This window comes from Lytechinus variegatus, chromosome 9 (genome assembly GCF_018143015.1).
Source record: "Lytechinus variegatus isolate NC3 chromosome 9, Lvar_3.0, whole genome shotgun sequence".
NCBI lineage: Eukaryota > Metazoa > Echinodermata > Echinoidea > Temnopleuroida > Toxopneustidae > Lytechinus > Lytechinus variegatus.
Window position 1 is genome coordinate 36,722,634 of NC_054748.1, and position 24,767 is coordinate 36,747,400.

At 36.4% G+C, this 24,767-nt stretch overlaps 1 protein-coding gene across 1 annotated transcript in view; it reads right to left on the minus strand.

Annotated features, from left to right (window-relative positions):
• Window positions 1-2,719: 2,719 nt before the first annotated feature.
• LOC121422143 (branched-chain-amino-acid aminotransferase, cytosolic-like) overlaps window positions 2,720-24,767 on the minus strand; it is a 28,048-nt gene continuing 6,000 nt past the window's right edge. Inside the window, exons 2-10 of the mRNA XM_041617038.1 lie at window positions 17,915-17,995; window positions 14,794-14,994; window positions 14,151-14,261; window positions 10,428-10,547; window positions 9,715-9,878; window positions 7,644-7,872; window positions 6,393-6,461; window positions 5,044-5,190; window positions 2,720-4,297 (exon numbers count right to left, since the gene is read on the minus strand). Coding sequence (XP_041472972.1) covers window positions 4,202-4,297; window positions 5,044-5,190; window positions 6,393-6,461; window positions 7,644-7,872; window positions 9,715-9,878; window positions 10,428-10,547; window positions 14,151-14,261; window positions 14,794-14,994; window positions 17,915-17,995 — 1,218 coding nt within the window. The 3' untranslated portion in view covers window positions 2,720-4,201. The remainder of the gene's footprint in view (window positions 4,298-5,043; window positions 5,191-6,392; window positions 6,462-7,643; window positions 7,873-9,714; window positions 9,879-10,427; window positions 10,548-14,150; window positions 14,262-14,793; window positions 14,995-17,914; window positions 17,996-24,767) is intronic.

The following is a 24,767-nucleotide window of genomic DNA, read 5'->3' on the forward strand; positions in this document are numbered from 1 at the left end:
GTGAGATTGTAAGCCTCTATTTTGGAGTTAAGGCCAAATTAGTTTCAAATCGTAGCCAATCGTACGACTGTTAATATGACTAGATATCAAATTTGCTTTTATATTAAGAAGGATGATAGCATTGTCACAGATATGAACATAGGTACATGTATTTATACAATGATTTCGAACATAACAGTAAAATATTCCAAGTCTCAATATTAGCATCACATTTTACTCCGTATAATTCCAAATTGAGTCGCAGACCAATCGCAAGGTGTGCGGTCGCCTTTAGTTCGTCAATCTCAGACTGTATTTCAGAATGCAAGTAGTGATATATAAAATAAATTCACCTATATATATAGTATTTCATTTTCACAATAAAATCAACTTGCTCTTCCAAACTTCTATGTATAACTCCTGTTTACACATCCACATAAAAAACAACAGACTTTAGAGGAGACAGGAGACTAAATGACATTTAGACTAAGTGATGGTTAGACCAAGTAGAAATAAGACCAAATGGATTTAGCCCATGATGGTGTTAAACAATCTCAGAATTAGACCATCTGCTAGTAGACCAAGTAGGTTTAGCCATGATGGTGTTAGATGATTTGACTGAGAATTAGACCATATATGTGTAGACCAAGTAGGTTTAGCCATGAAGGTGCTAGACAATCTGAGAATTAGACCATCTGATAGTAGACCAAGTGGGTTTAGCCATGATGGTGTTAGACCATCTGAGAATTAGACCATCTGCTAGTAGACCAAGTAGGTTTAGCCATGAAGGTGCTAGACAATCTGAGAATAAGACCATCTGCAAGTAGACCAAGTGAATTCAAGCGCCTTCAAAGACACTTAGAATTTATACAGTTTTCATTGTCTTTCGTAAAATAAAGTTATTCCTAATCTCTGAAACATAATCATGAAAATATGTAAAACATGAATAAATTGAAGACTAGAAGTGAAAATAAAAAAATTCAGGTAAATAAAAATAGTTTTGAAACATAAGATGGCAAGAACACCATTGTTTTGATTTTTTCAGAATATTTATAATTCATGCAGCTTTCTTCTATGCTAAAAATAAAGTAAAAACAACCCCCCCAAAAAAACACAACAGCATGCATAATAAATCCTTTGTGCAACGACTTAACAGTGAACTCAATGGAGAATAAAATGTACAACATAAATGTATAATACAACTTGCAAATAACAGATTAAAATGATGATGAGGTTTAAAGGGACAGTCCATCTGAAAATAAAATGCTTCAATAGAAGAGGCAAATCGGATCTCCAGGTCAGTAAAATTCGAAGGAAATGGTGAAAAGAAAGTAGTCATGCCTTTCTTTCTTAAATTGGGATTATTTTAACATCAACAGGCAATGATGTCAAGTATTTTCTAAGCTTCTCTCCAATTTCATCTTGTATCTGAATCGATAGAGTTGTATATTTTTTCTATGTAGAGATCTTTAAAATATGTATAAATGTGCTATTCAGATAGAATATACAACCAAAATTGAGATGAAAAAAATCAACTCTCTAGCTTGAGCAAATGAAACAGAATCTTAATTGAAAATGACACAAGAGTTTGTAGAAGACAAATTTATTGCTTTTAAAGGTCAAGTCCACCTCAGAAAAATGCTGATTTGAATCAATAGAGAAAAATCAGACAAGCACAATGCTGAAGATTTCATCAAAATCGGATGTAAAATAAGAAAGTTAGGACATTTCAAAGTTTCGCTTATTTTTAACAAAATAGTTATATGAACGAGCCAGTTACATCCAAATGAGAGAGTTGATGATGTCACTCACTCACTATTTCTTTTTTTTTATTGTTTGAATTATACATTATTTCAATTTTTACGAATTTGATGATTAGGACCTCCTTGCCTGAAGCACAAAATGTTAAAATAATGGAATTCCACGTGTTCAGGGAGGAATGAAAGTTCATTTCACATGACAATGATGAGAAAATCAAAATATTTCATATTTCAAACAATAAAAAACAAAAGAAATAGTGAGTGAATGACATCATCGACTCTCTCATTTGGATGTAGCTGGCTCGTTCATATAACTGTTTTTGTGAAATGAAGCGAAGCTTTGAAATGTCATAAATTTCTTATTTTACATCCGATTTTGATGAAATTTTCAGTGTTATGCTTGTTGAATTTTTCTCTTTTTATTCAAATCAATTTTTTTTTGGGGGGTGGACTTGCCCTTTAACTTTAACAAGTTATCACTTGATGTTTAAAAATTGTATAATTCGCACAGAACTTCATTTGTCACTCTTCTTCTTTCAAGACCATCTTCAGAACCAAGGGAGCATTCCACAAAATTTTCACTGACAAGTCTCTCTCTGCCAATCAGATGCACCGATTTGAGTAGCTTGTAACAGAGGTCAATTTTGTGAAACACTTCCAAGAGTGGATTTACCGTCCCTTTAAAGCCTACGGAAAAGATGAATGAAAACTCATAATGAAAATAGAAGAAACAGGAAGAATGGAAATTGACAAAGAGAACATCGGGCTCCATCTTACAAAGAGTTACGATTGATCTGATCAATCTCAAAGATATGAAAATCCATCAATGTCATACTTTTTGCTTCATGAAATTTGCTCAATGTCCTTTGAAAACAAAGAGAAGCATACTGAGTTTTTCAAGAAAACAGAGAATGTATGAATATACGTCATTTCTAGAAAATATTTTGAATATGTATTTTAGATGTTGATGCTGCTGGCCTTCCATAGTTGTGATTGATCGCATCAATTGCAACTCTTTCTAAGATGGGGCCCAGGGCTCGGTAACATAAAGCTTAGCGTTTGATCATAAGGCCGATTTATACACTTGATTGCATTCACAATTGTGTATGATCAATCAGAAACTTCAGCCCTACAATCAATCGTTATGCTTCATGATACAGGGCACGGATGGGTATTTCATGAAACTGTTCTTAAGTTAAGAGTGACTGAACAACGATTGGGGATCCCTTCTTATGGTAAATGGTATACACCAAAATGTTCATTGGTGATGGTTTAGCACGAAAGAAATATTCATTGGTGATGGTTCATTGGTGAAAGGTTCAACAGTCATTCTTAAAGTTGCTCTTAACTTACCAGCAGCTTTATGAAACGGCCCCGGGTGTCTTTACGTAATACATTATTGCTATTTCAGGTTTTATGTACAAAATACTATTTCCAAAATACGATTTCCCCGACACTAATACAACCTCTTTCGCACTGCAGAAATGCAGACAAGTTTGCAATGCTTCAGTCAACCTTCTGGGGATCCAACCATCTCACCTTCTTTCTGCCGACATTCAGTTACCGGTAACCATAATTTTCCCCCAATACGAAGTGATATGAAGCCAATTAAAAGCGTGAACCACAAGAAAAAAAAGTAGTCTAAAAATAATGGTAATTATACGATACACCACCCATGCAGTATATGCTAGCTGCCCTGCCACACTAACACTATCTGGAAACAAATTAATAAGTTCAGTGCGAAATGGTCATCCATATGACCATTTCAATCCAACCCCCCTTTCACACCCAAATTTAATATTTGTACACTTTACTTGAATTCGAATAATGCATACAGACTAAGCGGAAGATAACCAGAGTACTCATAAAAAGGTTAGTGTGAACAGGGACAAACAGATATTTTATATTACTGCTTCATTGCTCTGACAGCACAAAATGAATCATTATTACCAATTTCAACCGACAAACAGATGATTCATAAATTACATAATATGAATAACAGAAATATTACAGAACCACTATGCAAAGTAAGATATGACTTAAAAATGAAATCAGCTGGTTTGAGTAGCCCGGCTAAAAAGCTGGACGAGTCGACCATGTTACCAATAAAAACAAATAAGAGTCATGAATACAAAGAGGGAAGATAAAAATAAATATATTATGAGATTGCACAACCAAGCCACTATTATGATACATTAGGCAATCTTCGAAGGGGCGTTCATACGTAGTATAAATACAGCTGGAGTTCACTGCTGGAGGCATTTCATGCTTCAGCAGTTTTCTGTACATGTGAACACACTTTGACTGAACATGAAGCACTTTAGATAACAAGGTGTTGGAGGAGGGGTGAAATCGGTTAATATACAAACGTTCATCTCTGGCAAGGGCATGACCTCCTCTTGATGACATATGACCTTTGACCTTGCAGGTCAATGAACTCTGTGGGTGAAGACGGGTAATGTTCAGTTGGCCGAGCTGCTAATCGTCTCCTCGTCGCTGAGCTCGAGGTCGATGAGTTCGTCGATCTCCACGGCCCACGGGTGACTGACCCTTCCGTACTGAAAGGAAGAAGGCAGAAATGTTAGTAATGATGACAATAATGATTTTTTGGGGGGGCATTGAACATTGGAAAGGGCTCCTTATGGTTGAAGAAAGAAAATTAGACAAAGAGAACGAGACCAAAACAAATGAGAAAGAGAGCAAGATCGAGACAGAGACGGGAAAAGAGAAGAGAACAAGAACGCGACAGAAATAAAAAATAAAGAGTATGAGAAAGAAAACAAGAACAAGACAGAATAAAACAAGAGAATGAAAAAGAGAGAAAGAACGAACGAGAACAAGAATGAGACAGAAACAGAAAAAGAGAACAAGAACGAGACAGACATGGAAGAAGAAAAGACAACAAAAGACAGAGAGATAGATAAAGAGAAATTAAGAGAAAGATCTATAGAATAAAGATAAGAAAGACAGAGTCAGAAAAGGAGAAAAAGAAAAAAATATGAGTGAAACAGAAAGAAAAAGAGAAAGAAAATGAAGATGAGAAAGAGATAAAGCTTCATAAAATGAAAGAGAGATATAAAAAGAAAGACAGATAAAGAGAAGAAAAAAGAATACGAAGACAGAAGAGAGAGAGAATGGCAAGGATCAGAAAGAAAGACAATATTTAAAAGAATGAAAGAAAAAAAGAAAGACAGATAAATAAAAACGTGAGAAAGAAATAGAGGATAAAAATGAGAAGAAAGAAAAGAGAAAAAAACAGAGAGAGGAAAAACAAAATAAAGAAATACGGTGAGAAAGGGCATACCTGAATATCCATAAGTGTATTGTAGAATCTCTTGCAAAGCTCCGCCCCATTATCCATGGTTGGGATGTCCATCATATCCCCCTTGAATAAGATCTTCCCGATCGGACAAACTACGCAAGCTGTACCAGCACCAAAGAACTCAATTATCTGGGAGAAAAAAAGGGAAGAAATTATAAAGGTAATAATTTAATGGAGCATTGTGGCTAAGTGGATTTGTCTCCAGACTTTGAAACGGTAAATTGCCAATTTGTCTACTGCCAACTCTTCCACTCACCACATGGTCTACTTTCATTTAGTCGAATGCCATTCCATCCATCAACATTTCGTCTAACAACCATTTGGTCCATTAACCATTGGTCCAATCATCATTTCATCAAATCACTATTTTGTCTATGATCATTTCATCTCATAACCAGTTGGTCTAATATCCATTCCATTCATTTCGCACAATTTAACACTTAGTCCAATCAGACCAAATGGTATATAGACGAAATGGCTACTGGACCAACTGGTTATTAGACAGAATGCCATTAGACTAAATGAAAGTACATGTAGACCATGTCGTGAGTGGACGAACTGATGTTAGATCAAATGATAGTAGTCAAGTTAGCAATTGAACGAATTGGCATTAGACCAATCAGAAATAAACCCTTTGAAACAAGAGGGTCATGGGTTCAGATCCAAGCCATGGCATAGTTTCCTTCAGCAAGAAATTGATCATCATTGTGCTGCACTCAACCCAGGTGAGGTAAATGGGTACCTGGCACAAATTTCTTCTTTAAAATGAGTGCGATGTAAATAATTTCTGCCGCCAAGCTGAAGCCGAAGTAATAATAATATCCAAGGTCCTTTACAAAGCATAGAGACATTATTATTACTATTTACACATACATGTAAGTATATTATATTGGATGGCTCAAAATGGAATACAAAAAATATTCCTTGAGTGATACATTTTCATTGAGTATTCAATAAAATTATATCATCCAATGTAAATATCAATATGTACACACTCAGGAAAGTTATTGAGAAAACAATGCCACTTATCACATATTTGATGAAATTTTCAATGTTTTGTTTGTCTGCTTTAGTTTATTTGTTGAAATCATATTACTTTCAACCTGGGAAGCATTTCATGAAAGGACTTGTTGGACGTTTTATCCGACAAGTCCTGTTTTATCCGACAGTTACTATAGTAACAGTGCTTCTCAACCAATCAGAATCCAGGAAAGTTGTCAGATCTGACAACTTGTCGGACGAAAATATTGATGAAACGCCCCCCTGGAGTACCCCTTTTATAAGTTTCAAGTGTAAAAAAAAACAATGCATGATGGGTAAACAAAACTTACCCTTTTCTCAGAGAGTGCCTTCTGAAATTCATCCATAGCAACCCTGCGCTCGGTCACCTTGAATTCATTCTGGTGGAAAAAATGAGATAACAAAAGCAAGATGTATTTCATAACAAGTGGAATGCCTCTGGCAGTCTCACTTGCATCACGCGATTCAACATAGCAGCAGTGCTGACTTTGAAAGTGACTATAAAATAATCATTCAGAAAAACACCAATCATATGATGACAAAATATTATGTTCATTGACCCTAAATGACATTCGACCTTGATCGTGTGACCGAAGACATGTGCAAGACTTATAATAGTAATACAGTAATACTTGATTAACCTTTTATCCACATTTCATGAACTAGATCCATAAACTTTCAAAGTTATGACGGGAATTCAACAAATACCCCAACATGGCCAAAGATCATTGACCTGCATCATGTGACCTGAAACTCATGCAGGATGTTCACTGATGCTTGATCACTCTTATGTCTAAGTATCACAAACAAGATCCATATACTTTCGGAGTTATGACATTTAAAAAACTTAACCTTGGTTAAGTTTTGTTTTGATTCTCCCAACATTAATACAAGTTCATTGAACCTAAATGACCATGGTCATAACCTAACCTTTACATAGATTCAATGTTTAAACATTGATAGTCCCGCAGTGTCTTTATACTTCTTTTTCCTGAAGTCCCCCCCCCCCTTATCTCTTTGGTGGATTACATAATCACAAGAAGAAATGTATAGTGGTAAAAAAAAGACATCTAATGGGCTGCACCTGAAGTTTCCCCCCCCCCCTTATCTCTTTGGTGGATTTTGTAATCACACACAAAAAATTACATGATGGTAAAACAAGACAATCTACTGGGCTGAATAGCTAAATGTCACTAAATCATTTTCATTTATTTCTCAAGAATTAATTAAATGCTCATTTACAGATGAAATCAGAATTCAGCTGTAAATCTACATAAAGTCCCTCAACTGCTAAAAATTCTTTTCAGTCTCTGATTAAATTTACATTTAAAAAGACAATTTCAAAGTGAAGCCTTCATAATCAGAATCACAATTATCATTATTATTCTTATTATAAGTATTATTATTATCATTATTACTACTACTTTTATTATTATCATTATTTTAACGTGATTTTATTGAATAGTTGAAAATACATAATTTATTGAATTATTATTATTGTCAATTTCATTATCATCATCATCATCATCATCATCAGTGATTATTATTACTATCGCACTCACCCATTCCCTGGCAAGATCCAGCAAGCTACGCCTGGTGACCCCCGGTAGGATGGTACCATCGAGGGGAGGGGTGATCAGCTCCTTCTCTCCGGCGTCGTTGTACCAGTAGAGGAAGATGTTCATGGTGCCCACCTCGGTGAGGTAGTGTTCGTCGCCGTAGAGCCAGAGGATCTGCTGACAGCCCTTGGCCTCGGCGTCGTGTTGGGGTTTGATGGTTGGAGCATAGTTGCTGTACATAATAATAGTAATATATAAATTCATACAGCGCAGAAACTATTCACTAAAGAATATATTCTACTGCGCTCTTTAGGACTCCTAAAATGCTTGTTATTGATTAAATAGATGTGTTTTGAGTTTAGATTTAATGTTCGTTATAGATGGTGCTTTTATAACTTCCAGGGGCAAGCTATTCCAGAGCTTGGAGGCTACACAAGCAAATGCTTGGTCACCTAGCGTTACTTTTTTTTTAAGGATGGGAGCTGTAAGAGCAGAGGATCCGTTGAACTGCGCAAATTACAACTGTGATTACTGGTTTTATACCCTAATAATTCTTCTTGACCAAGAAGTGCTTTGTATACAATTAGTAAGAATTTGAATGCTATTCTCTGCCGTTTTGTTACCTATTGTAGGTTTCTTAAAATTGAGGTGATGCATATATATATATGTGCAAAACTTCAAAGTAAAAAGTCAGCGAGTGGCGCAGTAAAAACAATCACGCAGCAGAATGGTCATGGAAAATGTCAGGGGGTTGATTCAACCCCTCCCCCGGCAGTTTTAGGGTTAAAGGTTTTCCTTAAATAGAACCATTCATATGATTTCATCACAATGGACATTGAAGAGAAAATAAATTTAATAATTATATAACCTTCACAATCTTCCTCAAGGCAACCTTCATATTTTGTGTTTGCAATCTAATCCTGTTAATGAAACTGCTCCTTTCATTTAACATATTGTATCATTTGCATGAGCAGAGTAATCTAATCCTTTTCCTAAAACCACACTTCATTTCACAGATTGCATCGTAATACTACCAGCATTTACAGCAAACAGCTACTTGGACAGCTGTTTCAAGGCCGCATGGTGAGTGCTGTAGTAATGACAGATTATAAGTGAAAGATGAAGAAGAATAAACTTTATATCCATTATATTCCTCCTTTTGTAAAGTTGTTTAATTTTTTCAATTTCCTTTGTATGGTTCATTAAATACAAAGATTGTATACATGTACATACAGATGTTCAAATTCTCTAACAAACCGAATCCCAAGTAAACCTCAAATAATATAAAGTGCCCTCAAGAAAAAAAAGGAAACCCATATTCATTCACATTTCAAATATGCTTCTTAATCCTCCATGCCTAAGCGTTCATATCACATGAGGTATCAACAGGTATCAAAATAAATAGGAAAATCTGCTATTTTAAAGACGTACATTAAATGAGTATCACATATCATTTGATAACTTCAGCAAAACCAAATGGAAATCAAGGCAATTTTTTTTTTATTCGGGGGCTTCTTTTGACAACTACCTGCCGAAGTCTGCGACACTGGATTGCACGTAGGGCCGAATAATGAATGATGCGCGAGAAGAGCCAAGGTATATCCGTTTGGCGAGTTGAGCAGAGTTCATTATTTAGGTCCTCTATGCACAAGCATGCGTGCATTGTTTGTTATATATAGCCCCTCTCCTGTTAGTGAGTTGCCCCGAATGCTATATTTGATCTAAATTCTAGATATTTCCAGACCTCATACTATCCTGCACTTGCAGAATAGTACTTTTGGTATGATGTCAGAGTGCAGGATAGTGCATTTTGGATGCATTAGTGCAATTCGCTGAATATCATGTGATCCGATTTGAACCAATCAGATTACAGAACATTCTTGGGAGTAGTATAAGCTTTGATATTGCAATCAATAGGGATTTCTAGGGCTCCATTTTTAGTTTTCAGGGCTCTTTGAGCATTTCCGGGGCTAAATCGCTCCGAGCCCCCCCCCCCTGGTGTAATTTTTCCCTACATGAATCTCAATTTCCTTTTTTCTGGGATGCAATGTATATTTACAGGCATGGACCTTACCTTCCCATCTTGGCGTAGCCGACGCCTCCGTGCCACGCCCTGATGTGCATGGTATCGGCATAGAGCGTCACAGGGTTAAATGTACCCGTCTCGAAGTAAGGTCCGACCGGTCCCACAATGCAGTAGAGGAGAGCATGCTTGGGGTAGTTTACACCGAGTGTGGGCTGGAAGTAAAAGAAATTAAAGGAAGAAAAGGGAATGACAGTCATACTGTGTTATGTACATGTATGAAGAGAGGGACATCAATCGATACTTCGGATGGGGGGGGGGGGTGCAAAAAAAAAATGAAAAATTTTGAAATTTTTGCCATACTCTGCATGCCAAATTATGATATAGAATTATGTGCGCAAAGCATGCCAAAAAAATGACAGTTTTGTTAGATTAAAATAATTTTCATGGCAAATTCAATGGTTTTATAATGTTTTCCTATGCTTTTTAAAAACATTTATTTGTATGGCATATCAATTTTCAAAGTTGTCAAGATTAATGAGGGGGTGACACTTTTAAACAAAAAGAGAACGATAAATAAGAGAGGTAGCTAGATATTCACAAAATCAAAATTCAAATTTTCACAATGGATGATTCAACGGCCAAGTCAGAATGTTCATTGATGCTCATAATTCACCTTTGACCAAAGGCAAGCTTTAACTTTAAGCAAGACTTCATGAATTCTTGGAATAAGGCAAGCCACAAGAACTTTATTTTGTATTCACCTCAGTTCCGATAAATGTGGGCCTCATGTAAAGAGAACTGGTCCTACTATCTGGAACCCAGTCCCTGTCAGTTTGAACAAGCCTAGCCATACATCGAATCATTTCCTCACCACTGAATCTCTGTGTAAGACAAAAAGATATGCACAAAATTATATCTTCATAGAGTTGTTTAATAAAACAAATAATGCACAGGTGAGAGTGAAATACTAATAATGCACAGTAGGAGCTGATCCTACTATCTGGAACCCAGTCCCTGTCTGTGTGAGCAAGCCTAGCCATACATCGGATCATTTCTTCACCACTAAATCTCTGCATAAGAAAATATGCATTCATATTTCACTGATGGATGGAGATAATGCAACTAAAGCACAGGTGAGAATGGAGTACAAATAAAGCACAGTAGGGACTGGTCCCAATAACTGGAACCCAATTCCTGTCTGTGTGAATCAGCCTTGCCATGCATTGGTTTATTTCCTCACATCTGAATCTCTGTATAGAAAATAATAGGCATGATAAATAATTTCATGAAGTTGCATTATAAAACAAATAAACAGTGGCGTAGGCGTAGCTAGGATTTTTTTTCCCAGGGGGGCACTGGGGGGTCCTTGCTTTTTCAGGGGGGGGGGCACCGGCCATTTTTCTGGTGTGTGTGTATGTGTCACAAGAGCGGATCCGACTTTCGCCAATAGGGGACGGGGCCCGAAATTATCTTCACCTATATTTTCCCCGATCAGTCACTTCTTAGTTTTATTCTTATAAAACCACATAAACATGAAATAATCTCATAAGCCTTATGAAAAGTTCGAGCACGAAGCGTGAGCGATTTTCTTAACTGTCATGTATTTTTTCCTGAAAATTTAATTTTCTGGCAACCTTATGTGTGATCCTGAACAAGATTCGTATGTAACTAGATGGTTACTGCCAACGCCAATATATTTAGATAATGCGAGCGCGAAGCAAATTTTTTTGACATTCCGACCTAAAAATTGGTCATTCTAATTTTTGTATTAATAAATGGGATAGGTATGTAACTTAACAATTGATGCGAGCGCGAAGCATGAGAGGAAGAAAATTGAGATTTTAGACCTAAAAGCGGGACACTATTCATATTTTGTAAATCATAAATAGGATATAGTCAATTGGGTATCATTAATCATGCGATCGTGAATCTTGAGCAGACAATTATTGATATTCTGATGTGAAACTGGATAATTTAAGTACATTTTAAATAAAGAACATGCAGGCTATCGCACATGTTTTAGATTTAGACCTTAGAATCTGGGCATTCTGAATACATTTGTTTAATTGAAAAAAACATTATGGAATACACAGAGACAATATGAACTTGGCAAATCAAACAATGTAACCACGCAGGGCGAGCTTAAAATGCTGATATGTAGACCATATAACGGACATTTTACAGACCACTTAAATTTGTAAATGAAAAAAAATGATAAAAGCTCGATGTCCGAGCTAAAATATGTTTTGTATATTGACTTCAAAACTTGCTCCATATCAGCCTATTGAGCAAGATATGAATCTCATCGAACAGGCAATTCTGGCGCGAAGCGCAAGCAAAAATTTTATATAGTAACATGAAAGATGTGTTTTTTAATTGCAAGTCTTCCCCTCACATTGTTTCATTCACTCGTCTTCCTCCTCTTATTTTCCTCTTCTTTTTTCTTCTGTCCTCCTTCTTTTCCTTTTCTTCTTTCTCCCTTTTCTTTCTTTTTTTTTGCTCTGCCAATTTTTTCTGGGGGGCACACCAAATCTCAGGGGGGGCATGTGCCCCCCCCCCCCCCCGTAGCTACGCCACTGCAAATAAAGTACAGGTGAGAGGAAATGATCCAATGCATATTAGGAGCTGGTTCCACCATCTAGAATCAAATCCCTGTCTGTGTGAACAAGCCTAGCCATGCATCGGATCATTTCCTCGCCATTCGTCTTTCTGCAGTGGTTCCCTTGCCTCTGCAGATAATCATTCCCAGAACAGCAAATTCACTTTAGTTTTTTTTTTAGCTCCCACCCTACAAAGATTTAGCTGAAGGCTGTGCAATTATTCAAGTTTAATAAAGCGTAGCATAAAGATAATGGATACTATTTTAGTCCCTTTACTAAATGCTTGGCTTACTCGGCAAAAAGAGGAAAAGGGTGATTCTCTATTAAAGGCAATACTAGATTTCACACATGATAAAAACAAACTTTGTAAGAATTTATGAATCTACACAGGTACTAAATGTTGTTATATTCTTTTTTAATTTGGGTAAATCACACCAAGGTCATTTTCTATTCAACTTTTATCCCTTTATTACCTTTATCGAGTGTTACACGAAACTAGTAATTAATAGAAAGTCAATTTTAGGTCCCCAAATCAATCATAAGTTTTGCAATCAATCACAAATTAACTTTTGATCCCTTGTCTGGTTCTTGCATTAACAAGAATGATTTTAATTTGCTTTATTTAAAATTGATCTATCACATGTAATGATTGCAAATTTGTTTGTGCAACACCCCCTTAATCGATTTCAAATATTAAAAGGGGACACAATCTTCAAACTTATCCTTAAAACATTTGGAATTGATTGCTATTAAAGAGAAATGCCAGTAGTTGCAGTAAACACTGATTTCATGAGAAAGTCTGTAAAACCAGGCTTAATTGTCAGTATATCATCGAGGATCTAGATCTGGTAAAGTTACATGAACTGAACTTTGTGAAATCTTGAAATCTACGCTGAAAAATGTTCACACTGAAGATCACCAACACAGATAGGCACACGTGGGACGGTGTATTAATATTGCTGGCATAAAGACCCGACGGAAGTGACTGAATCCGCGCTTATTTTGCTTATTTCTCAGCAATTACACAATTTCTTCCAGAATCCTTTGGCACATATTTTTTATTCATACAAACAGACACTTGGGTGGTCATTATATTAGATTCTGTAAAAAGTCATTTTGAGATCGTTACCAATACTGGAATTTATCTTTAAAAGTTTTCAATTTACAGTCCCAATTCCAAATACCATCTAATAATATGTACCTGTACAATTATGACATACATTACACTGAAAAGTTCATTGCTTGTTTATACACTTCAATAATAATTAGTGGCAAATGTGTATTCATGATGGTATTCCCAAACATCTACCAGTTTTCCAGGTAAAACATCAGGATATCCTGATAAAATTTACTGGTGAATTGCGGAATGGTCTAGGACCAATTTGTCTACTTTCCCTTTGGTCTTGTCCCATCTGGTCTTAACCTATTCATGTAACAATCACTCAGTCTAAAATACCATTTAATCCATTGATCATTAGATCAAATGCAGTGTAGACCAAATGGCAACTAGACCAATTTCAGAGTAGACCAACTGCGTATGTGGTTCTGGACTATCTGAGAAGTGGGGACCTCGTGGTTAAAACTGCCATTTCTCAATGAGAGGGACGTGGGTTCTAATCTCAGCCATGGCATGTTTTCCTTCAACAAGAAATTTACCAACATTGCGCTGCACTCAACTCAGTTAAACCGAACAGCTACTCGGCAGGATCAATTCCTTAAATGCACCGAGCGCAAGAAGGCAGCTTGAGCTAAAGCTGGGATAATTATAGTAATAGTAATGCACCTCGGAACAGACTATTTCTAGATAGATGAAGCTATATAAATGCCTGTTATTATTATTTCAAAGTGCTTGTAGACCACGTGAAAATAACTTAATTTACTTACCGGCAATGCAGCTCTCTCTGCACTGTTGTTCATTCGTTCCATGTTCTCGTACGGTCTGAAGAAACGGATCTTACCATCCTCTCCCTTATAAGCCTTCATCCCTTCAAAAAGCTACAAAAAAAGGAGTCATCAAAAGAATCGTAAAAAATCATATCATTTCATTTAATTATTTACATATATATATATAAGTTCTGGTAATGTTTTCTTTCATCAAAGTGCAATCAGACTTTATAGAAAAGTTCATCCCCAAAGGACCCAATATCTGGATCTTTGGATCTGCCTGTGTGGTGATTGCAGCACTCTTTATTGTCGCTATTAGAAACGTCAACATCATCATTATCATAATTATCACACGTATCACTGTCGGAATTATTATCAATCATCACTCATCATCCTCCTAATCCTCATCATCATCACCAACACCACCATCACCACCACCAACACCACCATCATCATCGTCATCATGCTGTCATCATTATCAATAATAATCCTTACCATCATTACAATCAACATCATCACCGCCATCACCACCATAATAAAATATGGCCGCATCATCATCATAAATCATCATTATCACCATCATCATCATCATTACCATCACCATAAATCATCATCATCATCTTATTAATGTCTAGTAACTTACACAGATTGCATAGTGAAAGACAGAGCATGCCGGGTGGAGCGAGAGGTTCTTGAGCGGGGTGATGCGAGGGGTACTCCAGCCGTCCCTCTCGGTCCAGGGAACAGTCAGCATGTGGTCACTCATGTTGTGACCGAAGAGGAGGTTGTTTGGGTCAGGCTTGGGCTTCAGCACCTTGGCATGCTCCAGCTGGACCTCAGAATACTGGAAATTAAAGAGAGAGATAGAGAGAGAGATAGAGAGAGAGGATTAAAAATAAAGATAGTTCAGGGCCCCATCTTACAAAGAGTTGCGATTGATCCGATCAATCACAACTATGGACGGCCAGCAACATCAAAATCTATTTAATATGCATGTTTGTTCAAAATATATTCTAACAATGAATTACCTTCATGCATTCATTGTTTTCTTGAAAACTCACTGCGCTTCTCTTTGTTTACAAAGGACATTGTCCAAATTTCCTGTAGAAAAAATTATGACACCGATGGATTTCCATAGAGTTACGATTGATTGGATCAACCAAAGAAAGAAAAGGACAATAAGAGTGGATACAATGCATAAATGGTAAATTAGCAATTCGTCTACTCACCACATGGTCTACATGTACCTTCATAATGCCATTTCACCCATCAACATTTCGTCTAACAACCATTTGGTCCAATAACCATTTGGTCAAATCATCTCTTCATCTAATCACCATTTCGTCTATTGCCATTTCGTCTAATAACAAGTTGGTGTAATACCCATTTTCTTTTTATTCATTTTGCACAATTAACACTTAAGTTTAATTAGACAAAATGGTATATGGACTGGCTATTGGACCAACTGTTCATTAGACAGAATGGCATTAGACTAAATGAAAGTAGACCATGTGGTGAGTAAATGAACTGATGATAGACCAAATAGTAGTAGACGAGTTGGCAATTGGGCAAATTGGCATTAGACGAATTGGAAATAAACCGTATAGATAATGGGATGATTGCAAATGAACAAAGCATCAAGATCAACTATTACAGTACATGTACAGTATGAATGCATTCTTGTCTTTTTAAATGTACATGTAGTAGTTTGAACTAAACTTTAATAGTAATAGTAAATAAAGAATAACACAAGTCATCTGGTAGTACATGTCTGAAATTAACTAAAGAAGAAATGCTGTATTGTTACAAATTGTTAATATTTCTTTTTACATGGTGAACAATGAAATAAAACAAACTAATAAATCACCACGGCACAGTAAAATGCACTTGTTGATTTTGGTTAGCCCAATATATTAACAACTGATTTTCCATACAATATTTCACTTTGAGTATTTGCTTGTGCTACTGCTCTTGTAGTTGTACTGTATCTCATTTCCACTTTACTGTATAATAACCTACAATTTCCTGTTTTGCAATTCGATATTCGTGGAGGTATAATCACAGAAAAGGGAGAAAAGGAAAAATAATGCATGGAAATTCATCAACTGTATATCTGTAACATCTACCTCACAATGTTTTGGGATTTTTTTTTTTTTTTTTGGGGGGGGGTTCACAATATTGCATAAAGGCCAGGCCTGATAAATGCAAAGCAGTCAACTATTACTACACTGCATTTTCACCTTGGATTAGTTGAGTGAGAAACTCGTCACTAGCAAGAAACACAAAACATAAGGTGGTTTCAGACCGCCTCGAAGTTCGCCAGTTCCAGGTATTCTCTGATCGGGAAATTTACCCCGATCAGAAAATACCAGGTATTTTGGTAATGTGAAAGCAAACTACGCGTAATCTCCCCGAAAGAAAATACCCGCTAAATAGTAGGTACTTGGCGAAATTACGAGAACTTTCGTGGGGATTTTTCCAAGGTCGCAGGAATTTTGGCAATGTGAAAGCAAATTACGGGAACTTTTATCCCAGCGTGTCGTTGGGCGTGGCGGCGTGGGTGGTGCTGGGCTAGTGATTTTGAATCTCCCGCCTTGCCTGCTTATCAGACCATACTGCGCATGCTCGTAACTTCGGGAACTTATCCCGAAGGATGTGTTTCGGGGCAGTGTGAATGCAGGAATAATTAACGGGTATTTTTTAGCCTTAAAAAGTTCTCGTAATTTAACGGGGATTCTTGTGATCGAGGCGGTTTGAAACCGCCTATTAAGAATAACTGACCAGTTGATTTGTACAATTGATTGCACAGAATGTTCAATGTATTCAAGCATAAAAATCAGCTCTTCGATCAAACGCTATAAATGCTTTTGTGTGCCAGGGTCATGGGGTATTGATGAGTCAAGGTCACATTGATAAAAGGATGTCATCACCCTTGATGCTTGACAGACAGCATGATGGCTGATGTCACCATTCACCTATAAATACATTCCTACATGCTATCCAAAAGAGATTTTTCACATTGCAAATTTAGACTCAAGAGTTGTGTGAGACTTGAAAAGAAATGTAGGCCCCCAGAGAATTATTAGAAAAAAGATTAAACTGTTCAACACCGTTTGTTTTTAAAATGACTATTTTTTTTGTGTTCAGGGACCCCCCACTTTATTAAAGTTATCTAGTGTACATGTAAAATGCATTTGATGTTGAGCTACATGTATCAACATAATTTTTGTGCCATTTTTGTATCGAAATATCAGGGTTGGAGCTCAAGTCGGTAACCTCCTTTAAGCCCTTAACATCAACACAATGCAGTGTACACATACTTGAAATCAGCCGAGATGTTACCATGTATTCAGGGGTGATATTCCCTTGTAATAGGCAACTTGTCAAACCTCGAAGCCGCATCTTTCCTGTAAGAATCCAACAACGACTTTTCATTACCAATCCTCACAATAAAGAAAACAAATGCTGGAAATCTGCTATGGAAAGATGCATAGCGCCTTACACTAGTACATGTATAGTGAAGATTCCGGTAAGTTAGAAGGATTCTTGCAAAATATGTGGCACAGACTTTTGACAAGTTGCCTATAAAAAGTGCAAGGGGGGCCCTGCATGACATGAATGCTAACCAACCTTGAAGCTGTTGTGATTGAATACATCTTACAAAACAATGGGAAATGCTGTTAGTTATGGAAAGATGTATAGTGCATTTATAGTGCCAATAAGCGCAAGGGGCCCTGCCTTACTGTACATCGGCGTTAACCAACCTTGAAGCTGTCGTGATTGGAGTGAATACATCGTACAGAACATACTGGAACAGCCGTCTTTCCCGGTGTCAGGTGTAAGATCTAGAGATAACAGAGAGAGAAAGAGAGAACAAACACAGTTTAAATTTAGAGGTGTTAATCGGGGAGGGAAATGTGGATGGGATATCATATAAAGCACTGTATCTATCTACACAAATACATGAGGGTTTAAAGCAACATGATCACATCATTTGGAATTTCTGGAGATATGGGGATCGTTTCCCCATAATAATATTGTTTCATTTTAATATACATCTTTGCATTTACTTCCCTTCACTTTATTGTTGATTTTTTTCTTTCAATCTATTTTTTATTTATAAAATTACTATTATTCATTGATTTGGATCTATGCTGAAATTCACTTACAGTATGCAAAACAGAGTGACATGCAAATGAGAGAGTCGATGATATCCCCCACTCACTATTTCTTTTGTTTTTATTGTTTGAGTTATACAATATTAAATTTCAATAAGAACCAACTTGATTGAAACAAATGTAATTCAACATGTTCAGGGAAGTAGTAATCCTTGTTTCATTTGTAAATGAGGAGAAAATTAGAATATTTCATATAATAAAATACCGGGTAGTACATGTACATGTATATACAAAAGAAATAGTGAGCGAGCGATGTTATCAGTCCCCTCATTTGCATACAGACCAAGATGTAAATATAACCGTTTTGTAAAATGAAGCGAAAAATGTCATAACTTTCTTATTTTACATACAATTTTAATGAAATTTTCAGTGTGATGCTTGTTGGATTTTTCACTAAATATTCAAATCAACTTTTTGTTGGGGTGGACTTGTCCTTTATTATTAAGCTTAAGCAGTCACTGCCAGCACCAAGCGAATTCAAGGGATTAATCCTGCTGTGTACATACATGTGTTCAAGGCACATGATACAACTCCCCCTTCATAATACGAAGAAGAGCTTGGCTGTCCACACTTTGAACACTCTAAATCAATTATCTGAAACCAAAAACATCTGGCTCAAATCTGCGGATGGCTGCATTTAGCATGTTTGTTCATGAGGTGTGTTTTTGTATTCACACATGCCTGATCAGACAAAATACAAATAATTCAATATAAAGACCCTGTTACATACATTAAAGCATAGCAATTGATTGTAGGGCTATTTTTTATGATTGATTACACACAATAGTTGATACAATCAATCGTACATCAGCCCAAGAATCAATCACTAAACACTATGTGGTGGGGCTCCACGGTATTTAAGTATGACTTTGAGTTGGACTGAGATGTCGATGCATACACGATATGCAAACGCGCAATCTAATATCAATCAACACCCATAGACATAGTGCACGTCCACTTGTCATGATCTGACCAAGGAGCTCTGACCAATGCGGTGATGTCTTTTATAATGCACGCAAATAGGCGTTTAAATACGACTCTAAGTCATACTTAAATCTATGTGAAACAGCTCCTGGAAATTCCCATAGCATCCATACATGTAGAATCATGTACAATTTAACCAATTTTGGCTGGTAAGTTCAAAATGTAGCCATGAAAGTGTTTTTTTTATCAATCTATCTCCTGATAGACATACGGCCTATATTGCCACTTTTTTATGGTGTTGTGTTTGGTTCACTTTCTGTCTGGGCTCATCCCACATGGTCTAATCCTAGTTTAATCTTCAGTGAAAGGACATTTGCTCTGGCAACAATTGCTCCAGGCTTTATTTCATCTAAAGATATAGGGTTAGGAGGGTTGCAATATGGTTTTATGTTGGGTTCAGGCCTGGTGGGTGTTTCATAAAGCTGTTCGTAAGTTAAGAGCGACTTTAAGAGCGACTGGTGATCCTTTCTTGTGGTAAATGGTATATTCATTGGCGAAGGTTTAGCACATAAGAAAGGATCACCAGTCGTTCTTAAAGTCGCTCTTATCTTACGAACAGCTTTATGAAACACCTACCAGGTTGGGTTTAGGGTTAGGTTTAGGATAGGGTATAGTGTTACAACCAGGGTTGAAGTTGGCCATTCGATTTTGCTGTGGAATTTACAGCGGAGCAATTGTTGCCGGAGCACCTTAATCTACGCCCAGGACACCGACTACCAGTACAAGTGTAAAGCTACTTGACTTGTTGTTTCTAGAACTTCACTATTTAACAAAATAAATTTAATTCATAGTTCAGCTGGGCGTTGTGGCGTGCGCCTGTAATCCAAGCTGTGGGGAAGTTACAAAATGATGCAGAGGTTCGAGCCCTGGTCATGTCTTTCTGATGGTAATGTTAAAGGTCGGTCCCAGACGTAAATAATCATATCTGATTGATACACGTCTGACAAAACTCAAATACACATAGTCAGTTGAAACAAAATAACAAATCCATTAGAATAATTGGTTTCAATCAACAAACATGCAGATGGAACCAACCACAATAAACAATTTCATTTTCATGTGGTAGCGGTTTTCCAGGTGAGCAAGGAGGGTATTGTACTTTTACAACAACAGACATTTTAAAGTGCTCAAAAAGATTCATGATTTGCTCACTTTGTAGTTCCACATCACAAATCATCCGGAAACATACATGTAAAAGAACATGATTTCTTTTTTATCTGATGTTAAGATTTCCTGCATTCGGCATTGTTCATGCAAAACTGAATAAACAATAACCTGGGTCCCGTAACACAAAGCTTAGCAACGATCATAGAACATATTTCTATGATTGATTCCATTGACTACAATGTACAATCAATCGTAAAAATCAAGCATACGATCAATCGCTAACCTTTGTGTTTCAGGCCCCCGGTCTCTCTCCTCATCCTGGGCAACAATTGAGATACCCTGGTAGCTACCGTGTATGTGATGTACATGTACACATTTTGAATGCTAAACTGTATCTACACTGTACAAGTACAGGGAATAATGTTACTTTACAAATGTTGAATAGCATTTTTGGTCTGAAGAGAAAAGCTATCAACTATTAATGCAAAATTTGAGGGGTTGGGGTTTGGGGGCATCTGCCGGGGGCGCCTAAACATTAAAAGTGTCAGTTAAGTGTCATTCATGTACAAGTGAACTATGCCAAAAATTTTCCTGTTGTTTTCAGGTGGTTACCTTTCCAGCTGATCTAGCTCAATTTAGGGGCCTCTTTTCAGGGCCCCTACGGCCACACCCACCACTTAAGGACACATCAGACGCCCCATTCGTTGCATTGTGTGGCATGGCGAATCGCGTCTTAACATGAAAATTGTCTACCTTTTTAGCTATGCCGACCCCTACTGGCTCCCGTACTAACAGTCCAATCAGGGTGACCAGATTTCACAAAATGAAATACGGGACAATTGACAAAAGATCAACAAAGAAGCCCACACAAAGTGTTAGACTTGTGAAAAAAATATTAAGAATCAGAAGGGAAGGTGAACGAAAGAATGAAGGAGAAAAATGAAAGAGATGAATTGAAAGGAAAAGAAAATAAAGGAAAACATAAAAAATAGCAGAAAGTTAAAATTAAAAAAGGATGAAAGACAGAATAAAAGAGATAAAAAAGTTTTCCGTAATTCTTTGAAATGAATAAAGAAAGAGAAAGAAAGGAAGGGAAGGTGAATATAATATGTGTGAAAGACAAAATAAAGGAGAGAATTAGAGGGAAAAAAGGTAAGAAAAAGAAAGAGGAAAGAAACTTGTTTAGTTCATTCTCCGAAAGAACGAAACATGTTTAGTTCATTCTTCGAAAGAAAAAAAGAAAACAGGAAGCAAGGGAAAGAAAGAATAAGGGGGAAAATAAGGACAAAAAACAAAGAAAGAAAGAAAGAGAGGGAGTGAAAATGAAGGGAGGAGAGAACGAAAACAGAGAAAATAATGGAAGGAGAAGAAGAACGAAAATAAACATGAGAGGCAGAGGGAAGGAAGCCAAGGTAATTATAAGGAAAGAAGTGAATAAGAACAAGGATATTTGATAAAGAAGGAAAGTAAGAGAAAGAAGGAAAGAAAGAAAAATGAACAGAGAGAGAAAAATGAAAAATGCTTAGGAAAAGAAAGATAGGAAATAAAGTTAGATGGAACAAAAAAGGGCATGCAGGAAGGCTAGGGTGGAAAAGAAAGAAAAGGGGAAAAGTTCAAACTTCAAGTAAACAAAAAAATCAAATCATTTTATAAAAATAATAATTTTATTTGGTGTTTTTTAAAATGTATTTTAAAAATTTCAAAAAGTAAATGTTTTAGAAATGAATAAAATTTTTCAAATTGAAACATTATTGTCAAACTTAAAAATTAGATGAAACATCGCGGCATCGTACACACCAAAACTCCAAACGAAAGCTGAAACAACTAGATCTAGATCCCGATCTAGATTCTAGTTATGAAAATTCAATAACTTGTTCCTCCCATTACATCTCCAAATAATTGATCTGAGAATCCATAGTACAATGATAAGAATATTCCCCCGATTTTATGATTATTTTGGTGGAAAAACTATTTATCACGTGAGATATTGTTTGCACCTTGCTCCGATCCTACATGCCTAGCCTAGCTAGTAGCCTGTCACACACAGGCAGGAGGCCAGTTCGTTTGCAATTTATTGGGATAGCAAGAAAATCATCGCAGAACTTGCAAGAATTTACAGTTATCGATTTAATAGTTGTCCCTGCTTCGTCATCTGTTGCTTATTTAATGGAAATTCGTCACTTGTAAATGTATTTTTATTTCAATATTCTGAAATACGGGACAAATAGGCGTCCCGGGAAGGGTTTGTCGGGACGCCGGGACAAAGGAGCAAAATGCGGGACAATCCCGGAAAATACGGGACGTCTGGTCACCCTGAGTCCAACGTAAAAATATGCTACATGTAGAAGTATACAAAAGACTATGCATAGCAGTCTTTCAGAAATGTGGAGCAATTTGCTATGTGATACCAGGAAAATTATTTGCTCAAGTATGCTATTGCAGAGCTGCCAACCAGAAAAAGAACATTTCAGTATTTCTAAAGCTGAAAATCAGTATTTCGGTGAGGAAATCAGTATTTTTTAAAAATACCTTAGGACCACACATACAACTGAAACTTTAGAAATCAGTATTTTACATGAAACTATCAGTATTCTTCTCACTTTTCAGTACTAAATACTGAAAATCAGTACTACTTGGCAGCTCTGCAATTGATGTGAACAGCAAAATCTTGTTACAAAACACACACATGAATTGATGATCCACAGGATTTATTGTGCCATATTCAAGTGAAATAAAGCAAGCGATGACAAAATGCATCATGGGAGTGATGGGACAGTATTAATTTCATAGACTTGACTCTTTTTTCTTTCTTTCTAAATTGCATTACAGGAGCTACGTGTAATGTAACCTCAACAAATATCTATTGTTTGCTGAAATTAAAAAAACTTCTCAATCTTTATTTAAGAATCTATGTACATGTAGGCCTACATGTACATGTATGTGCGATCTACAGAATACATTAGGCCTATACATGTATGTTGCAGTCACTGCCTTCAAGATTGTGGGTTTGTGGCACTTTATCTATTGAAAAAAAAATACTCCTGATAAGAAAACAAAGAAAAAGGAGAAGAAAGAAAATGTAAGGAATAAAAGTTGACATATGATATAATTTTCAGAATATTACATCGAATTCTATCACAAAATAGATATTTCATCACTTAATTATATAGGAAAAATATGTATTTCATTCTAAAAAGATAAAAACAATGCTGCTCACTTGCATTAATACAAGTACTTGAGCACATTTTTTTTCATAGTGCCCCAAATTAATGTTTTGCCCCTGCCCCCCAACATTTTTGGTTCATTACACGATTGGTCACATTTCTGGGTATTTCTCAAGATCAGGATGTAAAAGTGTATGTACTTTATGACTGTATAAAGGGCCTGTAAACAAATATTACAGTATAATGTATTTGAGTCTACATCACTGCTTTAATAATAAAGAGATAGCAAGTATGCAGAAAAGCAACACATTTTCCATTTAGTTGTGTCTTGTTATCTGAATGTTAAACTGTATTCTGAGTACATGTATGCATGACTCGACAAGTTCATCAGGACATCGCTCACAATGTTGATATCAGGAAGTATACTAGTGTGGATTACATCCTGGAGGTTGGATCTGGGCTGGACCAATCACATCGCAGGATTAGGGGGCGTTGTCTCATTTGCATGGCAACTGACCAATCAGGCAAGGGAATACCCTGGTTTCATTGCATCATGCCATTCCACTGATGCAAGTCACGAGTGACAATGTTTACTTCAGAGTGACTATCAAATACTTGATTCTCCAAAGAACAAATATAGACAGCCGTAGTAAAAAAAATTTTATCAGAAGATAAACATTGATGATAAGTATATAGCAAATACTTCATGACCTTATAGTAGGAATCTCATCAGAATGATTCTTTAATGACATCACAGTTTTTTAAATTGCTTTAGTTCTTATTGGGTCTTTCAACATAAAGATACACTTTACAAAACTTTGCCCTTATACATACATGTACCTGATGTACAGACCTGTGTATATGACTCGACCACACACACAAAATCTGCTTGCCCAATGGGCATTTTTCTTCTTCAAAATTACTGGCCAAGAAATATGCTTGACTAAAGTTGACTTTAAGAATAACTCATTTTCCTACAAAATCATGACAATGCAATAAAATTTCAAATTGCAGTTTCATCAGCCACTGCTAAAAACCATGACATGCTACATGTACAATGTCTGATTTTTTTCTAGTTTTATTTAACTGAATTAATGAGATGAAAGGTCATCTCGGTCATTGACAGCACAATCATGCCCAAAAAAATGGTTTTACAAGTCCATAAAATAAAACTGTAATGTAAT